We start from the raw sequence: 9,654 nt of genomic DNA, 5'->3' as shown, positions 1-9,654 counted from the left end.
CCCCGGGGGGGGGGGGGGGGGGGGGGTTTTGGGGGGGGGGGGGGGGGGGGGTGATCAGTTGGTTGATCATGCTGTGTTGTTGCAGCTGGGCCGGCAGCCTGGGGTTGGAACTCAAGCCCTGTTATTGATCAAAGGCAGCCATGCCCTCGATCCTCGCATCCCTCTCATCGCTGTGCAATGCTTTGTCCGGCCCCCCCCCCTCCTTCCTGTTAGGCGCCTTCCCGCTCTGGCTGGCGCCTGAGCAGGTCAGGCTGCTGCCTACCAGCGACGCAGTGAGGCCGTACATGGAGGAGGTGGCGTCCGCCATGCGGGCACACAACATTCGCGTGGAGGTCGCGGGAGGTGCGAGGCCTGGGGGTGGGAGGGGGGTTCTGCAGGGTGGTCGGCTGCGTTCATGGGGGCGGAGGCTGCCCCAGGTGTGCCGGCGCGAGATAATGTGTCCCCCTCTGGTACCGAAACCAGCCTCAACACACCCCTCCCCACACCCACGGCAGGCATGAGCATGGGAAAGCTGGTGCGCAACGCGGAGAAGGCCAAGGTCCCCGTCATGTGCGTGGTGGGACCGGCGGAGGCGGAGGCCGGGACGCTGTCGGTGCGCACCTACCGCGACGGGCCGGTGGGCGCGCTGACCTGGCAGGAGGTGCTGGGCCGGGTGAGCGCCGCCGTGGCCAGCCGCAGCGAGCAGTTCTGAGGGCGGGGAGGGGTAGACCGTCCTGGGTTGGCGCCTGCCTGGGATCCGCCATTCCTCCTGTTCGGCGTCAGGCCTGGAGTCGCAGCTTCTCTGGGTCTGAGCAGACCTTCGCTGCCCATGCATGACAGAGGTTGCGACTTCCCTGCCGCAACTGCAAGCATGACAGGCTGATAAGTTATCCAGGCATTCCCACATGATATGGTGTGAAGACTCTCCTTTGTGCTGTGTACAGTCCTTGCCAGTCAAGAGATGGATTCACACAAGACGATTATAGGGATTGGGGAAGGGGGGGCATGCCTGGGTCCCTGAGGGGCGCTGCGGTTGGCACAGTTGAGCGCCCTGCAGCAAAGCTCATTCTCTCGGGCTGGCGCCCGGGTCGCTGATCGGCAGCCAAGTCGGGCGCCGGGGGGTCGTCGATATGCGTGGAAGAGCAGGGCCTGCCCTCCCTCGCGCCGCGCCAGCCCCACTCCCACCCACTCGGCCGCCGCCTCATGCCTCCTTGTAGGGCCCAAAGGCGACGGCGGAGTTGTGCCCGCCGAAGCCAAAGGAGTTGGAGATGCCGACGCGGACGTCATGCCGCGCCTTGACATTGGGCACGATGTCGATGCCCTCCACCTCCGGGATGGGGTCGTCGTGGTTGATGGTGGGGTGCACCCACCCCGTGCGGATGGCCTGGATGGTGGCGATGGCCTCCAGCCCGCCCGCCGCGCCCAGGCAATGCCCGATCATGGACTTGGTGGCGTTCATCTTGGTGCCGCGCATGTCGCCAAACACGCCGCGCACGGCCTTGATCTCCGCCTTGTCGCCCACCAGCGTGGAGGTGGCGTGCGCGTTGATGTAGTTGACCTCGTCCCGGTCCACGCCCGCGTCGGCCAGGGCCAGGCGGATGCAGGTGCTCACGCCCAGGCCCTCAGGGTGGGGGTCGGTCATGTGGTGCGCGTCGCAGGTGAAGGCGCCGCCCAGGTACTCGGCCAGGATGGTGGCGCCGCGTGCCTGGGCGTGCTCCAGGGACTCCAGCACCAGCACGCCCGCGCCCTCGCCCATGACAAAGCCGTCGCGGCCCGCGTCCCACGGTCGGCTGGCGCGCCAGGGCTCAAAGTTGCGCGTAGACAGCGCGCGGCAGGCCACAAAGCCGCCCAGGCCCACGGGCACGATGGAGGCCTCGGAGCCGCCCGCCACCATCACGTCCGCGTCGCCGTTGCGGATGTGGTTGGCCGCGTTCACAAATGCATAGTTGGCCGTGGCGCAGGCGGTGGAGATGGAGTAGTTGGGGCCCATGAAGCCCTGGTCGATGCCCACCAGCGCGCTGCCTGTTTGAGGGAGAGGGGGCGGGGGTCCGGGGGGGCTCTGAAGCGATGGGGAGACACGTTCCAGCGACGCGCCCAGGATCAGAGAAAGAACGAGCGCCACACGCCCACGCTGACCCAAGCAAACTTTCCCCCACCCAGGTCGGCCCCGCTTCCTCCTCCCACCCATGTTGGTGATGGCGTAGGGGATGAAGAAGGGCGTGATCTTCTTGTGCCCCTTCTCCACCAGGGCCTTGACGCCGTCCTGGAAGACGGTCAGGCCGCCCATGCCGGAGCCTACCAGCACGCCTACACGCGTCTTGTCCAGCTTCTCGTACCCCTCGGGGCAGGCCTCCTTCTCCAGACCCGCCTGACGCAAGGCCTGTGCAGCGGCAGGGAAAAGAGTGGAGGTGAGAAAGCAAGGGAGTGACTGGAGGTCATGCATTCAGTGCGGAAGGAGGGGGGGTGTTGAATACCTACGCCCTGGCATGCCATGGCGGGGTCCCGATTCGGTTCTCCTGCCTCACACACAATCAACCCACCTTCTTAGATGCGACCATGGCATAGGAAAGGGCGTCGTCGTACCGCCGAGCATTCTTCTTGTCCACCAGGCCCTCCACGTCAAAGGACTTGATCTGGCCGGCAAACTTGGTGGGGAACTCGGTGATGTCAAACCTGGGTGATGCAGAGGAGGCGCTTGAGGGAGGAGTGGGATCATGATTGTCACCAACAGCCTGCCATCGCCCATACCAGTCCCATCCCTCAACCACCCCAGCCCTGACGCCCAACTCAGGGCAGGCCTGCACCTGGTAATGGTGTCCACGCCGCTCTTTCCCTCCAGCAAGCAGTCGTAGAAGGTGTCCACGTCGTTTCCGAACACGGAAGCGAGTCCCTGGCCGGTGATCACCACCCGACTCTTGGGGTCGGCGGCATCCCGCTTGACGGCCAGCACCGGGCTCCGGCCTGGTGGTGATTGGGGGGGAGGTGGGGGGGGGTCAGGGTGGCACACTTGCTCCCCAGACAGGGCATGATCGGAGCAATGCAGGCACGCCATCAGATTGTGGAGGGCGGACATCATTGTAATAGCGCAGGGGAGTGTGCGGGCATGCAGTCATATGGTTTACGCCACCACGCCGGGCACAGCAGTGCCGGTCCCACCTGCCCGTCGACGGACGCCGAGGGCGTTGCTACTCGCTTTCAAGCCCTTTCCTGCGACACACTGCTTGCTGGAAGCGGGTGCAGCTACGCCCAGGGCACACACCATTCTGGCAGGGTCGACCGGGGAGGCAAGGGAGGAAGCGACAGAATGGCAGCCAATGCAGGGGCGAGGAGGGGGGTTTGACGGTGTCGAGATCTGAGGACTTGTAACTATCTAAGGCAGAGCTATGGGCTCTGCGAAACTGTGCATGTACGCCTCCCAGCGTCCACCATTGACGATCCGAAGGGGGTAGCGCCCGCGATGCAGCATCATCGCATCGTGAGCTGTGTCCCTGTGGGGCGACCATAGCAGTCGACCCCGGGACCCTGTCACTCCCCGTCATGCAGGAGGATAATGTGCGCATACATGATCGAGCTGAGCTTCACCGAGAGGCACGGGCATGCGATTCTGGAGGCTCGCACCTGGTGGGAATCAAGTTGACCAGAATACCGGTGCATCGGCCGAAGGATCATCATGGCGTGCCTGAACCAGTGCCCTGCGGTGCACGCTCGTGCAAGCTCGGCCAGCTTGAAGGGAGCTGCATTCTCGAGGACCACCCGCGCTGTTCGGGGACCCACGAGGTGGGAGGGGTCCCTTCTCATTTCTGGATTGGTTAAGCACATCTCCATGGACCTCGACACTCGCAGGCTCCGGACATCTCGCCCCCGGCAGATCTTGTTTACCCACAGTATCTCGCAATGAACCACATTGGCAGGACGGTCACCCATGCTGGCGCTGCGGAGAACAACACAGTGAACACCGCAACCATTGAGAAGAAGGTTTGCAAAGGGATTGATTTGGGGTGAACATAGTATCTGAGAGGGAGGAGCATGATCCTGAGCTAATCGCATGGCCTGCGGACTCCTTCCGCACTGGTGACTCCTGTTTCACAAGCATCGCCTGGGTGCGTACTCAAGTGGCTGACCTTCTCTCACAATACAGCTTTTCTTTCACCGCGACAGGATCGCAAGGCATCGCCCCTGCAGCGGGGAGGAACCCTGCAAGGGGAGGCCGCGGCGGGCAAGGATGCCTCTGACAAGTTCAAGGCCATGGCCGCAGGGGAGAGCACGGCTTCCCTCCAGCCTCAGGTGGTGGACGGCAAGTTTACCGAGCCCCGCTGGAAGGAGGGGCGCTGGGTCCTGGAGTCCTTCCGCGACTCCAAGGGCAACATGGACTGGGATGCCGTCATCACGGCCGAGATGACTCGCCGGAGGATGCTGGAGGGAAACCCCATCCCCTCTGGTGTGTGGATGATTGCTGAACATGTTCCAGGAGGGGGCCTCATCACTAAGGACTGTAGCCCCTCAGATCCTCTCTGGGTCATGCAGGCTCGACACCTGCACTCTCAACCTTGCTTCACCCCACTCCATCAAACACAGTCAACGAAGACCCCGTGAGGTTTGACACCTCTGAGATCCCCTGGTGGGCCTGGGTTCGCCGCTTCCATCTCCCAGAGGTGGGTTGACTCAATGGACCATGCAGCGCTACTATCAAACATCTGGTGGTGTGATGCCAGGTTGGGAAGGGTGCTTTCCTCAATATCATAGCGCCTCTCAAACTGGCACACACAACCCCATGCGGTATGAAATCCCCACAGGCAGAGAAGCTGAATGGGAGGGCAGCCATGCTGGGATACTTCCTGGCTCTGGGAGTGGACAAGCTGACGGGTGTCGGCCTGTTGGATCAGCAGGAGTCCTTCCTCGGCAAGGTGGTGCTGCACGTCGCCGTCTTTGGAGGTGAGGGCCCCATTTGCGTGATATGACTGGGCGTGGGGGACTTGTGGCAAGCAAGCACAGTGTTGCTCCTACCCTTTCCATCGTCAAGTCCCGACCCTGTCCAATTGCAGTGCTCCTGTTCCGCACCACCGGCGACTTCAACAAGTACAAGAACCTGTTTGACGAGGCCACATTTTACGACAAGCAGGTATGCTGATTTACGCAGATGGTAGTGGGGGCAATGATTTGGGATGGATCCCTCTTGATGGAGAAGAGTCACAGGTGGTCATGCATCCTCGGAAAGCCCCTTCCCTTGCACATCTCATTTGCAGTGGAAGGCGTCCTGGGAGGGCCAGGTTCGGCCATCCGAGAAGGAGTGAGGCATCATCGTGGTGGGCTGGCGGCAGAGTCTCAAGCCCTGCGATCTAATCAACCAGAGCCTCATGCTCACTCTCCTTGATGTTGGGGCAACAGGCGCAAATGTGCCTCCCGAGGTCCACCCTTTAGGTTGCATTGCTGCCGGGAATTGCCCGTGGCAGTCAAGGCCTATGTTGACAGAGGACAGTGCATACCTACTTGGCGTCAGACAGGATTAGGAACAAGGCGTGTCAGATGGGGAGGGAAAGAAAGAGGGAGGTTGCCAAGGTGGCAACACGGGGTGACTCAACTTGCCGTAAGTACTGGCATGGCATACATGTGAAGCAGCCACGAGGGCCGGTGTCAGCCGTCCACGCCTCTGGCAAAAACGTCTACCGCCCCGCGATGCAGCTGTGCAGTGAAAATGCTGCTGGGCAGGAGCTCGCCATCAACGTTCCACTGGCTTTCCTTGCCGATCTGGGGTGCAGTCGGACATTTTTGAAGGGGCTTCTCATGAGTGACACAGGGGAGGGGCCAGGGTGAGGCCGCATGCATCGCGCATGGCACAGTCAGCAGCCCTCCACCGACCCCCAAGGATGGGACCCCTTGTTCCCTGTACCCAAACCCCACCCATAACACCCCCTCTCACCGGCTCGATGCGGACGGCGAGGGCAGGGATGACCTTTATGTAATCGCCGTGGTCGCCCCCAGCCTCCAGCCCGATGTGCGCCATGCGCAGGAGGAAGCGGAGGTACATCAGGCGACTGCAGCGCTTGATCACCACCAGGTGGAGCTTGCCGTCGCTCAGGTGGCCATACCTGCACCGGGAGATGAGGCGCGGGTTTTGCATGGGATACGAGGGGATCAACCACTGAACACCCCCAGCTCAATTCCCAGTCCCAGCTGCGGTGGGTGCTGAGCCAGAGTCGATGCTGCCGCTTGACAGCAACTCTGCAAGTACAGAATCACACACCCGCCTCACTTGGCGACGCCGTTTTTTGACTTGTCGCTGCGGCAGGGCATGACCACCATCATGAACCCAGCAAACTCCTCCTCCTCCAGTGTGACCCACTCTGACCGCCTGTTGGGTTTGGGGCGGGGGGGTTGGAGGGTTTGGGTTTGGCCTTCCCCGCTTGTGTGCACAAGGGGATGCCGCGGGGTTGAGAGGACCCCAGCGCGCCGTGCCTGCCCGCCTGATCCAGCCGACACGGTCGCTCGACCCCAGGACCCACCGTGTCTGCCAGAGCACGGTGGCCGGCCGCCCCAGCTCGGCGTCGCCCGGCGCGGGATGCGAGCCCGCGCGGCAGGCATCGCACCCCGCCCTGCAGGCCCGCGTGAAGCTGGGCTGGGCCTCGCGCGGGGGTGGCAGGTAGGACAGCCTGGCCCGGTAGGAGCGGTTGGCGGCCAGCATGCGCGCGCCCACCACCTCGTACCGCAGCGGCCCCAGCCAGCGCAGGCCCTCCGACTCGGCCATCAGGTCGCCCATGAAGCCGTAGCTGGGAGGTGTGATCGGGTGGGACCTCGAGTGTCCTTTGTCAAGGCTTGGCAGATTTTGGGCGCAGGAGCAATGTCCATCAGGGAATCAAATCAGGTTGGGACGCCGCACCAGCGTCCCTGCCTGATCGAAACGTACGCCGGCGCCTCCCCCCTTCCCACACACACACACGAACTTCCCCTACCCCACCTCCCCTGCACCCATCCCGACAAACCAGCGCACCTGGCCATGCACACCGCAAACTCGGTGTGCGGCTGCGCGGTGTCGATGCGCAGGACGTCGAGGGGCACCTGGTCGCCCAGAGCGACGTGCATCGCCGCGGTGAAGGCCGAGCGGGTGCCGTTCAGCGTGCACGCCACTGTGAAACATTGTGTGAGGGAGTTTGAGGGCCCTGGTCCGGCGCAACAAACCAGGAGGGGGCCGTAGCTCCTGGGCCAGGCGAGCCTCAGGCCCTGCGATGCGATGCAGCCTGCCAGGCGCTGCGGCCAGGCTTCCCAGGGCACAACAACAAGAGGTCAGCCAGTGCACAGTCCAGGAAGAATGCGAACGACAGCCGACCTGCGTCGGTGGAGCCCGCGGGGACATGGCCGAGGCGCAGCGCGGCCAGGCGTCGCGACCGCCCCCCCGCCGCCAGGCGCGCCGCCAGCAGCGCGTTGACCATTTCGTGGAAGAGGCCGTCGCCGCCCACGGCCAGCAGGCCATCCACGGGCGGCCCGGGATCGTGGGGCCCCGCCTCCAGGGCCTCCAGGTGCCGGCGCACCAGGTCGGCGGCGTGGCCTCGCGCCGCGCTTTCCAGAGTCGTGCACCGCACGCCGGCCTTGGCCAGCACGGGGCGCACGGTGGTGGCCCAGGTGGCGCGGGCCAGGCGCGAGCCGCCGTACGGGTTGACTATGACAAGGAGGTGGCGGGGGCGGTGCGCCTGGCGCTGCAGCAGGCTCCGCACCGCCGCCTCCCACGCGCGCAGGACGGCCTGCATGGGAGTAGCAGAGAAGTGTGTGCATGTGTATGTGTTTTTGGGGGTTGGGGGGGACTCTCTGCAAAGCGAAATGTGGGTGGCGGTGGCGGGGTGGGGCGCAGTGCAGCCCCCAAGAGCCTCACTCCCGCACCGATGCGCTCCGCAGCGCAGGCGGCAGAGCACCGCATGGCTGCGCCCTGTCCACGGCCCCAGCAACCCCCAGGCACCAGGCACGAGGACCACCCGCACCTCATTCGGGGAGGTGAACGTGACTTGGCGGGGGTGCCAGCAGGAGGGGTTGGAGGGAGACCGCTGGAAGGTGTAGATGACCAGCGCATGGGCCTGCCCGGCGAGAAAGGGATGGGGACAGAGGGATGTGTTGCTCTGAGGTGGATGTGCATCGGCGCAGCGGCGTGGGCATGGTTGGCAATCTCCAAATACAGTGGCTGCACCCCCCGAGACCCCCCCCGCCCTCTTGCCTTCTCAGGCCAGGACCGCCAGACCCTGCGCATGCGGGCCGCCTGCATCTCCACCGCCAGGATCTCGGTGACGGGCAGGGAGGTAGAGCGCTGGCCCGGAGCACAGCACAGGGGCCCCCCCAGCTCGAGTGTCCAGCTCAGCACCTCCGCCTGCAGGTCGAGGTGAACCCTGGCAAGGGCGCCATCCACCAGCACGGGAAAGCCCTCCTCATCTGTCCTGGACGTCTTGTCGGAGACGCTGGTGGGCGAGGGGCCCCGCAGCATCACCGGGGAGGGGAGGGGGGATGTGGGTCTGCAGGAGGGGTAAGGGGGCGGGAGGATCGCGCCTTGCTGGAGAGCGCATGCCGCTCGATCGGGAGCATGCGCAGTCTGATCCCCTAGAATCCCCCAGTACGTATGCATCCGATCCCATGCCCCAGCTTGGAACAAGGCGCCTCGCGCCGTGCTGATGGGGAGTGGTCACGTCATGCTGACAACCCTGGGCCCACCTAGGAGCGCGTTTGTCCCCCCAGACTCTTCGCAGCGAGGGGGAGAGGGGCGGACTGGATGATGGAACCACAAGTCGACTGTCGGCTGACCTGGAGGACCTCTGCGCCACCAGTTCAGTGCTCAGCGAGGAGAGCACCTGTTCGGGCCCCGGCATGGGCCCTGGAGTTGAAAGCCAGCTCGAAGCCACTCGCGGACTGCTATCTTGTGTGCATTGCAAGCTGGTTCGTATTGAAGAATAGAATAGCAGTGATCGAGCACTTTGCCAGGGGCGCTCCCGAAACATCGCGGTGGTTGGGGTGCCGAGGACAACCTCCGATCTCGCGCCCACCCCCACCCCCCCAACCAGTGATCCTGCGTGCCGGCCCGCGCTCGCGTTCTAGACATGTACATGTGCAATCACTTGTACTGAGAGGACATTTCGGCCATGAAGCGCTCGTACTCGCTCTCCACGGGTGCTGGCGTGGGGGCCGGCACGCTGCCACCCTCGGGCGCGGGGAGTGCGGGTGCCGGGGGTGGCGGCGGCGGCGGTGCCTCCTCCGCCGGCGCCGCAGCGTACTGGTACTGGGCGGGCCCCGGCGCGTACGCGCCGGGGTAGAGGTCGGCGGGCGTCGGCGCAGCAGCAGGCGGGGGAGGCGGGGCGGCGCCGTACTGGCCATGGTATGGGTCTGCGGGGGGGCCGTAGCCGTAGGCACCCGCGCCTGGCGGGGGCGGCGGGCCCCCATCCCCTGCTCCAGGGTGTGGAGGGGGCGGCGGGTGCCCGCCGGCTCCGGGGTCGCTGGCGGGGTGCTGGCCGTAGGGCGGGTACCCCGGCCCTCCATACGGCGGGTACTGGGGAGGGTACTGCTGGTGGGGAGGGGGCGGGGGGTACTGGTGGCCGGGGTAGGGGGGCGGCGGCACCGCACCGTAGCCCCCCACACCGCCATAGGGTGGGCCCGGGGGCGGGGGGCCGTAGCCGGGGCCCGGTGGGGGCGGGGGCCCCCACCGTACGG

The 9,654-nt window shown here is 65.2% G+C and overlaps 4 protein-coding genes across 4 annotated transcripts in view; 2 read left to right on the top strand and 2 right to left on the bottom strand.

Moving 5' to 3' along the window:
* F751_6046 (Threonine-tRNA ligase) overlaps nucleotides 1-691 on the top strand; it is a gene marked incomplete at both ends in the record, with an annotated part of 7,064 nt that extends 6,373 nt beyond the window's left edge. The window contains 2 exons of the mRNA XM_011399979.1: nucleotides 214-342; nucleotides 495-691. Of these exons, the coding sequence (XP_011398281.1) occupies nucleotides 214-342; nucleotides 495-691 (326 nt within the window). The remainder of the gene's footprint in view (nucleotides 1-213; nucleotides 343-494) is intronic.
* A 489-nt stretch (nucleotides 692-1,180) lies between these two features.
* Nucleotides 1,181-3,651, bottom strand: F751_6045 (3-oxoacyl-[acyl-carrier-protein] synthase I, chloroplastic; the record flags this gene model as incomplete). Its single annotated transcript, XM_011399978.1, has 5 exons — nucleotides 1,181-2,001; nucleotides 2,164-2,359; nucleotides 2,520-2,652; nucleotides 2,784-2,940; nucleotides 3,618-3,651. The coding sequence occupies 5 exons, from the start codon at nucleotides 3,649-3,651 to the stop codon at nucleotides 1,181-1,183; spliced, it is 1,341 nt and encodes a 446-aa protein (XP_011398280.1).
* Nucleotides 3,652-3,873: 222 nt separating this feature from the next.
* Nucleotides 3,874-5,270, top strand: F751_6044 (hypothetical protein; the record flags this gene model as incomplete). The annotated part of the gene is made up of 6 exons (XM_011399977.1): nucleotides 3,874-3,954; nucleotides 4,138-4,417; nucleotides 4,555-4,631; nucleotides 4,773-4,911; nucleotides 5,022-5,098; nucleotides 5,223-5,270. 6 exons carry the CDS (start codon nucleotides 3,874-3,876, stop codon nucleotides 5,268-5,270), a joined length of 702 nt encoding a protein of 233 aa, XP_011398279.1.
* Nucleotides 5,271-5,610: 340 nt separating this feature from the next.
* Nucleotides 5,611-9,654, bottom strand: part of F751_6043 (Branchpoint-bridging protein) — a gene marked incomplete at both ends in the record, with an annotated part of 9,341 nt that continues 5,297 nt past the window's right edge. The window contains 9 exons of the mRNA XM_011399976.1: nucleotides 5,611-5,724; nucleotides 5,897-6,065; nucleotides 6,230-6,328; nucleotides 6,480-6,743; nucleotides 6,965-7,100; nucleotides 7,301-7,712; nucleotides 7,947-8,039; nucleotides 8,201-8,468; nucleotides 9,081-9,330. Of these exons, the coding sequence (XP_011398278.1) occupies nucleotides 5,611-5,724; nucleotides 5,897-6,065; nucleotides 6,230-6,328; nucleotides 6,480-6,743; nucleotides 6,965-7,100; nucleotides 7,301-7,712; nucleotides 7,947-8,039; nucleotides 8,201-8,468; nucleotides 9,081-9,330 (1,805 nt within the window). The remainder of the gene's footprint in view (nucleotides 5,725-5,896; nucleotides 6,066-6,229; nucleotides 6,329-6,479; nucleotides 6,744-6,964; nucleotides 7,101-7,300; nucleotides 7,713-7,946; nucleotides 8,040-8,200; nucleotides 8,469-9,080; nucleotides 9,331-9,654) is intronic.

The sequence above is a fragment of the Auxenochlorella protothecoides genome (genome assembly GCF_000733215.1).
Source record: "Auxenochlorella protothecoides strain 0710 unplaced genomic scaffold scaffold80, whole genome shotgun sequence".
Taxonomy (NCBI): Eukaryota; Viridiplantae; Chlorophyta; class Trebouxiophyceae; order Chlorellales; family Chlorellaceae; genus Auxenochlorella; species Auxenochlorella protothecoides.
This window is presented reverse-complemented; position numbering and strand designations above follow the sequence as displayed.